The sequence below is a fragment of the Purpureocillium lilacinum genome (assembly GCF_023168085.1).
Source record: "Purpureocillium lilacinum CBS 284.36 DNA, scaffold_2, whole genome shotgun sequence".
Lineage (NCBI taxonomy): Eukaryota > Fungi > Ascomycota > Sordariomycetes > Hypocreales > Ophiocordycipitaceae > Purpureocillium > Purpureocillium lilacinum.
The window spans coordinates 570,386-584,306 of record NW_027072112.1 but is presented as its reverse complement, the minus strand read 5'-3'; the positions used below and the strand labels follow the sequence as shown (position 1 = coordinate 584,306).

Here is a 13,921-nt window from a genome sequence, read left to right as displayed (position 1 = left end):
AATGCGTCGCCACCGCCTTGACGAACTCCTGTTCTTAGCGAGAGCATTTCCAAAGGCCGTGAATGAACGGATGGTCCGTCATTGACACCGCAAAAGACAGACAATTGAAAGGCACAATATTTCGTTTGATGTCCGCGTTCTCGCCAGCACCTTCAAGCTCTTCTGTTTAGCCGCACCGGCAGACTGTGATCTGCAAGCTGCTCCAGTTCCTCTCCACACGCTGGCTCGATGCGCGGCGGAAGGCACACATACCATTTAGCCGCACGTGGGGCTCATTGATGAATGCTGCATGGTTGCTGCTGCAAGGGAAGTTGCCCAGGCGCAGCGGGGGTACCACCACCCATGCATTCATGCAAGCAAGACACCTGAAAAACTTCCCCTTGTCGAGATTGCGCCTTCTCAGCCGCTTCTGGGCAGCAGAAGCAGCAGCACGGTTGGCGAGAAAAACGCCTTGTGCTAAAGTCAGGGACGGGAAAACCACTGCGTACAAAGGCGCGTGAGGCTCCTGAGCTGTTTGAGCTTGACAGCTTTTGACGGGAGACCGGATAAGCATTTCAAGTCGGAGTCCGGCTCGCCACGCCATTTGACACATCCCGCGGCTGTCTTCTCGGACAGGTCTCCGGTCCACGCTGACTGCGGGATGCATTGGGACTGGCGTTCCTGGAGGCACGATGAACCCTGATCCTTTCCAATACCATGGCTTGGTAATGAAGCCCGTGCCTGCTTGTGCGCTGCCTGCATGTCCTCGGTCGCACGTGAGCTTTTGGTCTCTTTCGTTGAAGAGGCTCAATGGCAGTTCGCTGAATCGCCAAACCTATGTCCGCACCATCTCCATCAACACGCGATCATTGCGCCACCAATCGCCGGAATCAATTGCGCGCCCGGGGCACCGCTGCATGAACGTGGCCGAGATGCTCTGCAACCACACGGCCCGCCAAACGGCGGCACTGGCAAACGAACGGCCTGCACCCACCCTCCTCGACCGAACTCCTCCGCGCGCCAAAGAGCGGTGCTTCCAAGAATAGATGCCACCAAGTCAGCCCTTGGAGTTAGATCCCGACGACCCACAGTCGCCCGCCCCCGTCCAGCGACGCTGCGGCTCACCAGTGAGCACCAAACCAACTCCTTCACTGTTGCAAAGATCGTGCATTTCCATCACGGCGGCTTCTACTCATCTGTCTCGCAGTCCGACCAGCCACAAACGCCGCTCGGCCCAGCGCGAAAGCTCCAGCGCCACACCCTCACTTTGAGCGCGTGTTTGCTCCAGCACTCACCACCACGACCACCGCGATGTCGCCTTCATCATCGTCTTGCTCCGGGTCCCCGCCTCGAAACCCGTCCCCACGGCGTCTCTCTTAAGCTCCTCCCGTCCGCTTCTCGCAAATCTGCGTAGAAAAGCGATCTTCTTCGGTTTGCTTTCAGGTAGGTCTGGCTCACTAACCTTCAATCGAGCCCATCGGGCAGCATCTTCCAGATGAACATGGCGAGCGATCCATCGAGGTCTGCCAAACTCGCCGTTTTCTTGTCTAGACTTGCCTCCCACCCGTCCGTATCCTCGTTTCCTTTGATCGCTGCTCCGAATTGCCGGTTTCGAAGTCGACCATTCCAGATCCTCGGCGCATCGGCGACGGTCCGCCACCACTTCCCAATATTGAACCCAATGGAGCTTGCCCAGCGTGATAAGCCCTTGTCGGTGTATCTTGAGCGGCGATGGCAGCTCCATCAGGCTCTTCGACTCTGGCGTCAGCTACCGCCTTCACGGGCCCATTGGCGAACCCATGAGTGCGATTGAATGGAATGTTGCGGCCAGGGCGGCTGGTAAGACAGTGCATGGTCCAGACGACAAGACCAACCAGGTCAATAACCACAGTTCAGTCGGGTCTTACGTTCCCTTTCCAGGAGCGGGAGATGTCTTACATAGCAATGCCATGTTCCGAGTCACGGCGTCATCGCAGCCTCAGGAAGCAAAGCGGCGCAAATATATAGAGGCAACAGGCTGCGAGCCCAGGGTGTCGGCCCTAGGCACTAGCTATCACTCGCCCGGAGAAGCACGCTTGCTCTATCAACCATGACTTTGCCCCAGTTATCCACAACCCCCGCTGGCGAAAGCATTGAACAAGACTATCCTTCTACCTGCAAAGGTAGACCCGAGAATCCAGCGTTGACAACCCGGGACAAGCAACTTCGGTCCCGTTCTAGCCAGCATCGCCAAGGATGGACCATCTACCACTGGTTTCTCTATATTCTGGACATACTTCCCACACATCCCAGCGTGGATGCACCTATTCGACAAAAGTACGAGAAAGTGCCCCGTCTCAGCGACTGGTCTATGCACCGCTGGGTCATGTCACACGCCATTATTCCCATCGTCCTCCAGCAATTGTACATCGTATGCACGGACCGCAACTTCACGACGTTGCAAGCCTTGCTATTCTACAACGCCGCTTACGCGGCTGTCGCGATGCACGGGCTGCACACAATACGCCGACTAGGCCATCGGGTTGACTTCCTGGACAGCCATGCCCAGCGGGACGGAATCCCTGAGGCACGTATAAAACGCCTTGTAGTCACGCTCATCTTGACGTCCACACTGCGGCCTACGGTCACGGTGTTGCTCACTTACCGTACAAACGAAACGTTGAAGCTTGCTAGCTGGATCTGGTTGCCCGTGGAAGTGGGCTTGTACGGCATCATCCTCGACTTTTGGTTCTATTGGTATCACCGCCTCATGCACGAGGCACCCCGGCTTTGGAAGTACCACCGCATCCACCATTCGGCGCATCACCCAAACTCGCTGCTATCACAATATGCCGATACCGAGCAGATATTCCTTGATCTCCTCGGCGTTCCCGTGCTCACCCATGTTTCCATGAAAGCTCTAGGTTTGCCATGGGGGTTTCATCAGTGGTGGATATGTCACATATACGTCCTCTTCGCAGAATGGGGCGGCCATAGTGGCCTCCGTCTCTATGCCTCACCACCAAGCACATTCACCCCGGTCCTGCGCTGGTTGAAATGCGAAACCACTATAGAGGACCATGATCTTCACCATCGTCGTGGTCGGCGAAGGAATGGCAACTATGGCAAGCAAACGCGATTGTGGGATGTCGTATTCGGGACCTGCGTAGCCCGCATCGAGTGTCGGGATGACAACATCGATTGGGATAGGGTTGTTGACTTGCCGGTGTTTTGACGGGCGCAAGCCTGATAGACACGCATCGTGCGAGTTCGGCCGAAGTAGTGGTTGTTTAGGACTAACGTGCGACGTCATATGTATGTTCAGTGGCTGGACAATGTGGAATATGATGTTACATGCATCTCCGGAATGGCAGCGTCTTTTCTCCTCTTGTGTGAGATGCGCAAGTTCGACACGGCCCTCGTTCTCATGCGCATGGCAGTGTGTCTTCGTAACAAAGCCTTGGACCTGACGTCTTTCACCCCGTCGATGGGTATGACTGTTTTTCTGCATCTCGTTTTCGTCCTTGGTGTCTGGTGCTGGCCAGGCGACATCGCTGAGACTTTTCGTCGTCAACATCCTTACGAAAGAGGTCTTTCGCCTGGACAATTTTTGGGGGGGGGTCTAGAGGTGATGAGCGAAGATGGTGCCGGCGTCCATGTCGAGATGAACTGAGCAGAATGACCGCCAGCAGAGCAGTCGACGCCGGTGCGTTCAGCGAACACCCCGACCAACGCAGTCCACGCTGTCGCAACAGTTCAATAAGAACGACGAGCCTACACAAGTCGAAGCCCACTTCTACATCATACGGAATAGACGGATGCAAAATGCCATTCCCATTCGGGAGGGTTACAGCTCCCGGCCCCTGCCCCGACTACCCGCAAACGCATGCCCATCCCGCATCTTGCTCTCACCCTCCCGCCCAGCCTCAGCCCCCTGCTCCGTCATCATCACCCCCTCATACAAATCCAACACCCTGTCCACGACACCCCACGGGAACCACCCCGGCATGGCATCGCCGTAGCCCCACAAGTTCCGCGGGCTCAGCGGGTGGTCCGCGCACATGCGCACCTCCGACGGGTCCACTCCCGCCGGCAGGTCTGCCGGGTCGATCTTCATGACGCCGAGCCTGCCGCACCGCTTTGCCGCATCGGCGTCATGTTGCGCGGCGGCAGCGGCGGCAGCGGCGGCGTTGGTGGTGCCCAGGGCGAGGGCGGCGAGGGCGCTGGTGAGGAGGAGCTGGGGCTTCATACTTGCGCGTGGGGGGGCTGTAGGGTAGCGCCTTGTCAGGTTGCTGCATGTGCTGGGACGAGCGACAGTGACGGCTAAGCGACGGACCTCGAAATCGTAATGTGTAATGATTGATGAATTTTGTTACAATACTCAGGCAGCTCGAGGACAAATCTGCAACGGCAGGTAACAGCGTTGGTTGACACCAGATTAGAATCTCATGGGAGTTTGGTCTCGTCGGTGCCTGCTGCGACAGGTAATCCCCAACACCAGACTACATGTAGACAATGCCATGAGCTGACTGCTGCTTTCCTCTTCTTAAGGAGCGTATCCTTTCTAATTTGAACACATATCCCACAATGAAACGCAGTGAAAATGTGGTGTCTTCCGTTGACTCATCTCTCCAGACTTAAACCAGGATCCGGATCCCTCCCCATCACCACCGTCCCGCGGCTGGCATTGGCCCGCCCTCACTCCGGTTACGTGTTCACATACAACCACACACACAGCTCTTCCCACAAGCACGGGATTCCTGCCTCTTTATACTCCTCGCTGGGTAAATGGCGAGACCTCAAGCCAGCCGCGTCTTCATTTTGCCAATGTAGGCGCACCCCTGGCATCTGCTGGCTCGGCACAGCATCCCGCGAGGCGAGCACCCCATTGGTGGAGAAACTCACTCACAGGCCGCCGCCGGGAATGCAAGGGTCTGGCGCAGCCGACGCCGACTTCGACTTCATGCGAGTTCACGTATGTACGGTACAGCGTTCACGGGCTGCGAGGAAGTCACGGTGCGACAGCGGAGGGAGGGGACGGGAGGAGAGCTCCTTGTCAAGATCTTGTTTGGTGTCTGGCAGTCTATGTCTTCTACATACCTATCCAGCAGCAACGGGGAAAAAAAAGTTCAGTCAGCAGTCCGCAGACTGGGCACGCACAGGCAATGCTATGCAATAGAGTACAACAACAGCGTCATCCCCAACTCCGTACACCTAGAGTAAATAAAAGCAAAGCAAAGCAAAGACGAAGCAGGGCATCATGTCAAGTTCCACTCAACCCGTATCATCGCTCTTCCTAAGCACCCGAGGCCAGCGCGCCAGGGGCCTCGAGCTTGCGCCCGCTGCCGACCTTGACGCCGTTGGCGGAGGCGGCGGTGCCGTCGTCGCGCCTCGTCCGCTGCGCCTTGGCGTCGCCGCTCAGGACCTCCTGGCGGGTGACGGCCATGCGCGCCTCCTCGAGGCCCATGCTCCGCAGGAAATGCACCGTCTCGGTCCACTCGTGCTCGCGGCGGGCGTCGCTCCAGCTCAGCTCCTCGGCCATGACGTCGATGACGCGCGGCAGGGCCTTGAGCGCGCTGTCGACGTCGAGGAAGGCGAGGCGCGTGCGGCGCGAGATGACGTCGGCCGCGGTGCAGGCGCCCTCGCTGCGCACGCCGTGGCGGATCTCGGCCTCGATGAAGGGGAAAGACGGCGCCAGGCGGCGGACGATGCCGTTGCTGCTGCTGTCGCCCAGGACGGACCACGCGCGGTCGCCGTAGTTGGTCGCGAGGTGGTGCGCGATGTCGGCGTCGACGCCGTAGACCTGGGTGAGCTGCGAGGGCAGCTGCGTCGAGTAGCCGTGGGAGCCGAGCACGGGGGTGATGCGCGTGACGCAGGTGCCGTTGGTGGTGAAGCCGGGCAGGCCGACGCCGGTGATGTCGGGGAGGGTGATGTGCTTGGGGGTCAGGTTGAAGGTCTTGATGGCTTCGTCGACGGCGTCCTCGGCCATCTGGCGGTACGTGGTCCACTTGCCGCCAGCGCAGGTGAGGAGACCAGAGTCAGAGACGGTGACGAGATGGCTGCGAACAAGAGACTCGGTGTTGCCGGCCTTGGGATCCTTGACGAGGGGTCGAATGCCTGCTCGGGTCAGTTTGGTGCTCATATAAGCAACAGGACGCGAATACACTACTCACCAGACCAGGTAGCCAGAACGTCGTCGCGGGTGAGGACCGACTTGGGCTCCAGGAGCTTGCTGACTTCCTTCAGTATGAAAGCGACGTCGTCCTCGCGGGCCACAGGCTCCCTCTCAACCGGGCAGGCATTGTCCGTAGTTCCAGCAACAGTCATGCCCTGCCAGGGCAGGACAAAAACGACACGGCCGTCCGAGGTGGCGGCATCGAGCAGACCGATGCCCTTGGGGCAGAGCTTTCCAGGCAACATGATGTGGGCGCCAGAGGCCGGGGCGACGATGGGCTGTCGGCTGGGGTCGTCCATGCGCTCGATGGCGTCGGTGAAGGGTCCGGTAGCGTTGATGACGCCCTTGGCGCGGACGGTAAAGTCCTCCTTGGCGGCGTCATCGGCGGCCATGAGATCGCGGACCTTGGCGCCGCAGATCTTGCCGCTGGCGTCCTTTTCCAGGGAGGTGACTTCGACGTGGTTGAGCACCGTGGCGCCGTACAGCGAGGCGGTGAGGGCGAGGGAGACGTTCATGCGGGAATCGTTGTGCTGGCCGTCGTAGTAGACGAGGGCGCCGACGAGGTTGTCCTTGCGCAGCATGGGGAACGAGGCGAGGGCCTTGGCGCGGCTCACAAAGTAGGAGCTCTCGAGGCCCTGGGAGCCGGCGAGCAGGTCGTACGTCTTGCAGCCGATCCACATGTAGGGGGCCTGCCACCAGCGCTGGAGGGGCAGCAGGATGGGCAGGGAGCTGGACAGGTGGGGGGCGATGTCGAGGAAGCCCTTGCGCTCGCGCAGGGCCTCGATGACGAGCTGCAGCTGGGGGTAGTCGAGGTTCCAGATGGCCTTTTCGAGGTAGCGAACGCCGCCGTGGACGAGCTTGGTGCTCTTGGAGCTGGTGCCGGCGGAGAAGTCGTCGCGCTCGACGAGGGCGACCTTGAGGCCGCGCGTGACGGCGTCGAGGGCGATGCCGGTGCCGGTGGCGCCGCCGCCGATGACCAGCAGGTCGTACTCGCCGCCGTCCTGCTGCTGCTGCTGCTGGCTGTGGCGCCGCAGGTCGGCCAGCTGCTCGGCGCGGGACTTGACGTCCTGGAACTTGGGCGGCACGATGCGGCCCGAGGCGTCGCGGCGGAGCTCGACGAGCGGCTTATCGTGGGAGCGGTGGGCGTTGGCACGGCTGTAGACGATGCCACCGCCGGCGGCGACAACAGTGGCCGCGGCGAGGGGCCGCCATACTCGGGAGAAGCGCGGCGGCATGGTTGCCGTGTTGTGTGTGTCGGCGCTCACTCAGGCTTGTTGCCTTGCTTGGTTGGTTGGTGTAGCTGTTCCACTCGCTGGGGGGGTGACCGGGCACGAAGGTTGTCGTGATGGCGACACGATGCGATGGCTTGACGGATGGGGGTGACCCCGTCGCGGGCGTTTTGTGGGAAAACGGATCCTGTAATTTTTGTCCGGCAGTTGGGGAAACGGCAGGAGAAGGAAAGGGAGGAAGAAGAGAGAAAAGGCAAGTCAAGTGAGAGACGACGCGGGACGGCGGCGGAGGAGGGCTGATATTGAAAGAGCCGGGGGGTGTGGGAGCTCTGCGGTGGGAAAGGGAAAAGGGAAGGCAGGGGTGCCAAGGGCAAAGTGCCGATGCCGTCGCGAGACTTTATTTGTGGAAAATGGATCTCAGCGGGAGTCGGGAGCACCACGGCGCAGCCACCCGGGGCGAGGAGCAGTATGTATGTAGGTGACCTCGCTCGCTCGTACGGCACAATGTTCGTACGGACAGGCCGTTTCGTTGGCCCACGTGTTTACAAGACAGACAGGCTCAAGGTCAGGTGCTTTTCCCGAGTCAAATTTCTTGACGACGCTGCTGGGCACACTGTCTCGGGGGCCCGGGCCGTGACATCATCGCCCGTTGGGTGGGGAATTCACTCCTAAGGTCCGGGTCTGGAGATGGCCCTCGCTGCAAACGCGTTTTTGCCGTTGAGCTTGGGGGTTCCCGAGCGAGCACCGAGCAGCAGCAGCAGCGCGCGTCTTTCACCCCCAGATTCTCGTCTCGCAATGGGCCGCCCGGTCCCCCATGACCCAGAGAGAGCCCGACCGATATTTACTCCGCTGCCCTCGCTGGTCTCTCGGGTGCGGATGCGGATGCGGATGCGGCGGCGGCGCGCGTGTCAAGCGAGGTCGCAGCTCCAACACCCCATCCATCCATGTCCCACGTTTCGCGCGTGTGTGTGAGTGGTGCGCGCGGGCCTGTGCTGTCAAATCTTCGGGAGCCGCTCCCGTCCACCAGGGGCCACAATTCATGCACCTCGGGGTTTGCACCCCGAAGCCGCCAAGGCCCCTAGGCCGGTGGATCGCCCCAGCCCTGCCGCGTCCCACGACTCGGGAATCTCGGTATCCACAGCCCGACCCTCTCGGCATTTGCACCCCGATCTGCTGCGTGGGCCCTCTTCAGCTTCGGTACCCGTTCGGTGTCCCGGCCCCGACGCCCCGGGTGTCGCGACACGCCCTCTGGCCTACGTATCCACCCTCCTCTCTTTCGCCTTCAGCAGCCAGCACCAACGTTCCACGGACACGCTTCGCTTCAGCCAACCCGCTCGCTAACGACTCTGCTAACGTCTGTTGGCTGCGGGTCTGGCGTGATCTTGCTAGTGCCTGGGCTCTTGCACTTCTGCAGTCTGCACCAACTCGATCCCATCTGCCGCCAACACCCGCCCACCACCCACCAACCGCTTAGCAAAGCCACTGTGGCGGACGCGCCTCCGTTTCGTTTCCAGCCCCTCCGCTCTTCTGCTGCCCTGCCCTACCATCCTACCAAGCCTTCCCATGCCCTGCACGCGGCGCCGTCCCCCGCCATCCTTCTAGAAGGACGGGGAGGCGTCGCCTCAGCTGCGCCATACCGCGGTGAGTCCGGCGCCACACTCGTCTGCTCCAACGTCCTCCGTCGAGTCAAGCCCCGACCGATCAAGGCTTGAGACACCACGTGCCCTCTGCCCTCACGAGTCGTCACCGGCGTCGTCGGCAAACTCTACCTACGCAGCAGCAGCACTCGGCGCCCGTCACCATGCACGTTTCGTTGCGTCATGCAATGCCACTGCTGCAGTGCTGCTGCTGCTGCTTCGCATCTGCTTCTGGTCACAGCGCCGCGGCCGCCTACTGTCCGGGTCTCCCTGGCTTTGGGATGCATGCCAGTCGACGACCTCAAAAGTCCGTCCCCGGGCGAGGGGTGCAATATGCACTGCTACCCACATTGCTCCCGTCTGCCCCTGCTCGTTCCAAATAAACAAAGGCGCGCTTGCGAGGATGAAAAGGAACCTCTCCACGCATGTGATTTCTAGGGTCGCTTTCCCCCTGACCTGATCAGAGTTTGCCGACCCCAGCGAATGCAGCACGGCTCCTCTCAGTAGTAGTAGTAGTAGTAGTAGTCGTAGCAGGAGTAGGGTGAAAGGTCCAGACGAGCTGACGTCTCCACTAACCTACGACCAGAATCCTCCACCTGGAGGCAGTGCTTTCCAACTTGGTTTGCTGCTAAACGTCTTTAACCGGCTCCTTCGGTATCCCATGCAGGTCATCTGCCATTGTTTCTGATCCGCCGCATTCAGCACCCGGCTGCCGGATCACCCACTGCCAAGCCAGTGCCCGCATCCCGGACTTGCCACTCCGTTGTCTCCGCGGCCCCGGAATGGTGGTGCTCTTCACTCAGGGCCCCCCTGCTGTATCGCTGGTCCAACACCCGCCGCTGTGTGGGCGCACTTAGGGCTAGTATTGCGCAAAACGTGGCGACAGCGAGGCCATGTCGCAGCAGCAATGGGGTCCGGTCAAATCACTCCGCGATGCGAGATGGACCTTTGTCAAGCATCAAACGGACTGGTAAAATGTAGCACAGCTCAAGATAAGAATGTCTGCACTACTTCTGAATATGTCTCCATCCCTCCAACATCTGATTCCGTACAAAACTCCCTGCGCGGGATATTAAATCACATCGCTCGCTGAGCTTCCCGTACATGAATCCAAACTCCAAGCACAAACGCCCTACACTTCTGTCGCTGTCCTGTTTCGACCATTGCTTTCTGTTTTTTGTGTTTCTGTTGGCATCCACTGCTGTTGTCCCTTCAGCCACATCTTCGGCTGCTAGGCTTCGGGTTTCCGTAATCCCCAACTTCTAGTCCCTGCAAGTCATCTCCGGCGTCTATACGTTGGAGTCGAGGGCCTTGTTGTATGTGTTGGACCAGACGCTCTTCTTGGGGTGCAAGAAGCGGTTGAAGCCGAGGTAAGGCTTGTTCATCGGGCTCTCCGGGCCGGTGTAGATGAAGAAATCGTACATGGCGCCGCCAGTAAGGCATCCGAGGAACGGAATCACCATGGGGATCTGGCGCAATGTCAGTGATTGCAATCTCGTGCGGGTAGGACGCGAATAGCTTACCCAGAAGTAGTATCCACCAAACGACCACACCTCGTGGCCGTATCCGATCATGTAGGTAACCAGGCGAGGGCCAAAGTCACGGGCCAGGTTGATGGCATAGCCAGTCTCCCAACCGAAGCAAGCACCGATACCGAAGATGAGGAAGAAGAGGCACAGAGGCATCAGCGGCCCGGCGCCGATGTTGTTGGCGTCGGCAAGCGCAAAGATGACGAACTGAAGAATGGTGCTGGCGACGAACTCGGAGAAGACCATGCCGGTCCGGGTCATGAATGCGGCGGGATAAGTGCAGAAGACACCGGCGGTAGCATTGGGGCCCGAGACGGTGCGGAGGCCGGTGCCGCCCTCGAATGTGTCAATGGCCGACCGGTAGTTGCCGTAGATGATGGCGGCGCCCATCATGGCGCCCAGGAGCTGGGCGAGCAAGTAGACGGGGAACTTGCGCCACGGGTGGCCGCGGAAGACGCAGTTGGCGAGGGTGACGGCGGGGTTGATGTGACCGCCAGACTTGCCGCTGACATAGACGCCCAGCATGACGCCGATGCTGCAAAGGGAGTCAGCATGTCGATTCAATAGGTTACGAGTGAGTGGTTGATGCTTACCCCCAGCCCCAAGAGATACTCTGGTAATCGCCCTTGACATTCTTACTGAGGACGACCTGGGCCACGACACCATCGCCGAAAAGGATGAGGACCATGGTGCCCAGGAACTCGGAAAAGGCATCTTGCCAGATGGAGCGAATCTTGGGCCACTTGGGCTGCTTCTCAGGCGGCGCCAAGGTGCCGTTGGTAGGCTCTTCGTGGGTAACGGAACCGCCCATCTCGACTTTGTAGACAGGGACAGACTTGTCAATGGACGACTCGGACACTGAATCCTGGGAGGGCGGAAGGATGGACATGAGGACTGGAGGAGTGCGGGTGAGACCCAAGATATGTCTCAGGCGGACAATGGAAGCGGGTTGGTAATGATGAAAAAAGCTGGGGACAAAGGATAAAAGTCAGGAACTGTGGAACATGCGGATGCTCCGGGCCGGGTGACGAGTCGTTGAGATCCGTTTGCCACGGGGAAACGGGCAACTATATGTGTTCTCCCCACGGGGTGGTGAGGATGGAAGAAGCAGATGGCGGAGCCCGAACGGGTTGGAGACCGAGAAGTCGCGTGGTCCTGGGGAAGGGCAGGGAACGGGGGTTGACTGGAAACGGTCGAGAATGTGCTGACGAGGGGTGGCGGCTCGCTCGCGGGGGGGGGGGGGAGGGATGGATGGCGAGCAGAGGATTGCGGGATGCGGGTGAGTGCGCGAGGCGGGGCTGGGGCTGGGCGTGTAAGTTTAGGTTGCCCTTGTGCCTTGCCTTGCCTTGCCGGGCGTGTGTGAGGGTGAGGGTGAGGGTGAGGGGGCAGGATGAGGAGAAGGCCCTGCCTGGATTGGACTGGAGATGGTGGATGGGATGGGATGTGGGATGAAAGGAAGACGAGGTCCCGCGTGGTGGCCTGGCGGGCAGGAGCAGGGACCCGGGCGCCGCCTTCCGTGTCCACGGACGCTAGAAGGCAACCTTGAAAGAAAACGAACGCCTCCGGAAAAGTGACAACGAGCAAGTACCACCTGAGCCTCGGGACCGTTGAGGGACGGTCGGGCATGGAGACTTTTCGAGAATCTCTGAGGTGTGGCCGGCGGCCATCAGCAGACGCTGACGGGCAGCGGCGCACAGCAGGAGCCACCTCACAGCAAGAGCCGCGCCGCTGCGGCCGACACACTAACGTTCCCAGCACACTTTCCGGCGGCCTTGTGGAGCCGGTTCGTCGCAGGAGCGGGACTGACAGCCAAAACCAGACAAGGACGCCTGCCCCGAGTCCGGCGCCGCGCCCTGATCCGTCCCCCGTCAGGCCCGTCGCCCACTCACCGACCGGCCCATACCATCCTCTGGAGGTGTGTGTGGCCCATCGTCATCAGCCAGCGCATCCACCGCCGGGCCCCGATGTCCCACCTCTTCCATTGAGCAGGGCAGGCCCGTTCGTTTCGTTGTTGGTTCTTTGTTGTCCCCGCCGCAGCCCTGTCCCCGGCCGCCTGCATCCCGTTGCGTGCGTGGGTGCGACCATCTCGGCTGACGAAAAATAGCATGCAGCCCGCGACGCCAATGGGCGCAGCGTGGCGTCGCCCGGGATGAAGGTTGTTCGCGGGGAAAGCGCCCGCTGGGCCAGCGAGAGGCGAGCATTTCAGCCACCGGGACTGATTTCGACAGGGGCGTTGGTAATGATGGCGTCGAGCCACGGCAATGACCGACTCGAGTTCCACGCCAAGTCGACGCCAACCGCACCCGAGGGGGCGAAAAGGACTTGCTGTCGTGCAGCCCGGGGGCCAAGCGAACGACGCAAACGCAGTGATTACGGGGTCTCCGGCCGCTGATGGATGGATGACGAGACCCGGAGGGGTACCACGGGCATGTCGCCCCCCCGGCGCCCAGGCGAATTATTGACTGGCGCCATGATGCAGCTTCGGTCGCGCACACCGAACCGGCCCGCCGTGATACCCAGATTTCGACCACTTTTTGCCGGCCGCCCGCGTACCTGCTCACGGGGTTTGAAACCCCGTCTTTCCCGCCGTCGGTATTTCACCAATTCCACAAACACGAACCGCAAACAGCCTCACGAGACGACAAACTGATGCGCGGGGCCGAAAGCTTCACAACGGCGTCGCAACTGTCCGACATTGCAATATTCTAGAACGTCGCGCCAGGGGTGCCCCCCCGCTGGTTCTCTCCAGCTTTCGTTTCGCTCGGACAGTGGACCTGCCACGAGGCCAATAGTACATACAAACAAACCCCGGACCTTGAGGCGAAACGCAAACGCGCAGAATCTGGGGATGGAGAACCGAGTCCACGGGGTTTTGAACCCGAGTGCTGGGGAAGGTTTCTGGCATGTTGCCACTGACGGGACGAGAGTTTGCCGACCACAACGGCCAGAGCGATTATTGGATCAGATCAATCTGCCTCGGTTCGCAGTCCTTCTCGAAGCAGCACCGAAGCGTCCGCGACGGTCATGCCACCGTCAGAGGCACTTGCCGTCAGCCTCTTCCGATGCCAACTGCCACGGAGCTGTCGGCCCCCAGCCAAGGCCTCGTGGACACGCCTTGACGTCGGTACTCGTACGAGAAATATTCCCTCTGGATTAAGCGCCGCCTGGCTTCGTCGACGATTCTCGACAGGTCACCACCGCCACCAACAGCCGCCCGTCCCTGGCCGCACACCCGCGTAGTATAAGCTTCTGGGGCGCCTGTGGGTGGAGATCGTCCATCGGGCTCAGCGGGGCGGGATGGCGTTGGCTGCAGAGCGGCGGCCCCCCCTGCAAGCCAGGCCAGGGCACGCACCCCTGCCAGCGCCTGTTCCGTTTATTCTGCCGGCCGACGAA

General features: G+C 60.5%; 3 protein-coding genes across 3 annotated transcripts; all 3 read right to left on the bottom strand.

Moving 5' to 3' along the window:
• Positions 1–3,805: 3,805 nt before the first annotated feature.
• PLICBS_001991 (uncharacterized protein) lies at positions 3,806–4,207 on the bottom strand (the record flags this gene model as incomplete). The annotated part of the gene is made up of 1 exon (XM_018321609.2): positions 3,806–4,207. The coding sequence occupies one exon, from the start codon at positions 4,205–4,207 to the stop codon at positions 3,806–3,808; it is 402 nt and encodes a 133-aa protein (XP_018179088.2).
• Positions 4,208–5,254: 1,047 nt separating this feature from the next.
• PLICBS_001990 (mitochondrial glycerol-3-phosphate dehydrogenase) lies at positions 5,255–7,368 on the bottom strand (the record flags this gene model as incomplete). Its single annotated transcript, XM_018321608.2, has 2 exons — positions 5,255–6,075; positions 6,132–7,368. The coding sequence occupies 2 exons, from the start codon at positions 7,366–7,368 to the stop codon at positions 5,255–5,257; spliced, it is 2,058 nt and encodes a 685-aa protein (XP_018179087.1).
• Positions 7,369–10,288: 2,920 nt separating this feature from the next.
• Positions 10,289–11,417, bottom strand: PLICBS_001989 (uncharacterized protein; the record flags this gene model as incomplete). The annotated part of the gene is made up of 3 exons (XM_018321607.1): positions 10,289–10,468; positions 10,523–11,063; positions 11,122–11,417. The coding sequence occupies 3 exons, from the start codon at positions 11,415–11,417 to the stop codon at positions 10,289–10,291; spliced, it is 1,017 nt and encodes a 338-aa protein (XP_018179086.1).
• Positions 11,418–13,921: the final 2,504 nt, after the last annotated feature.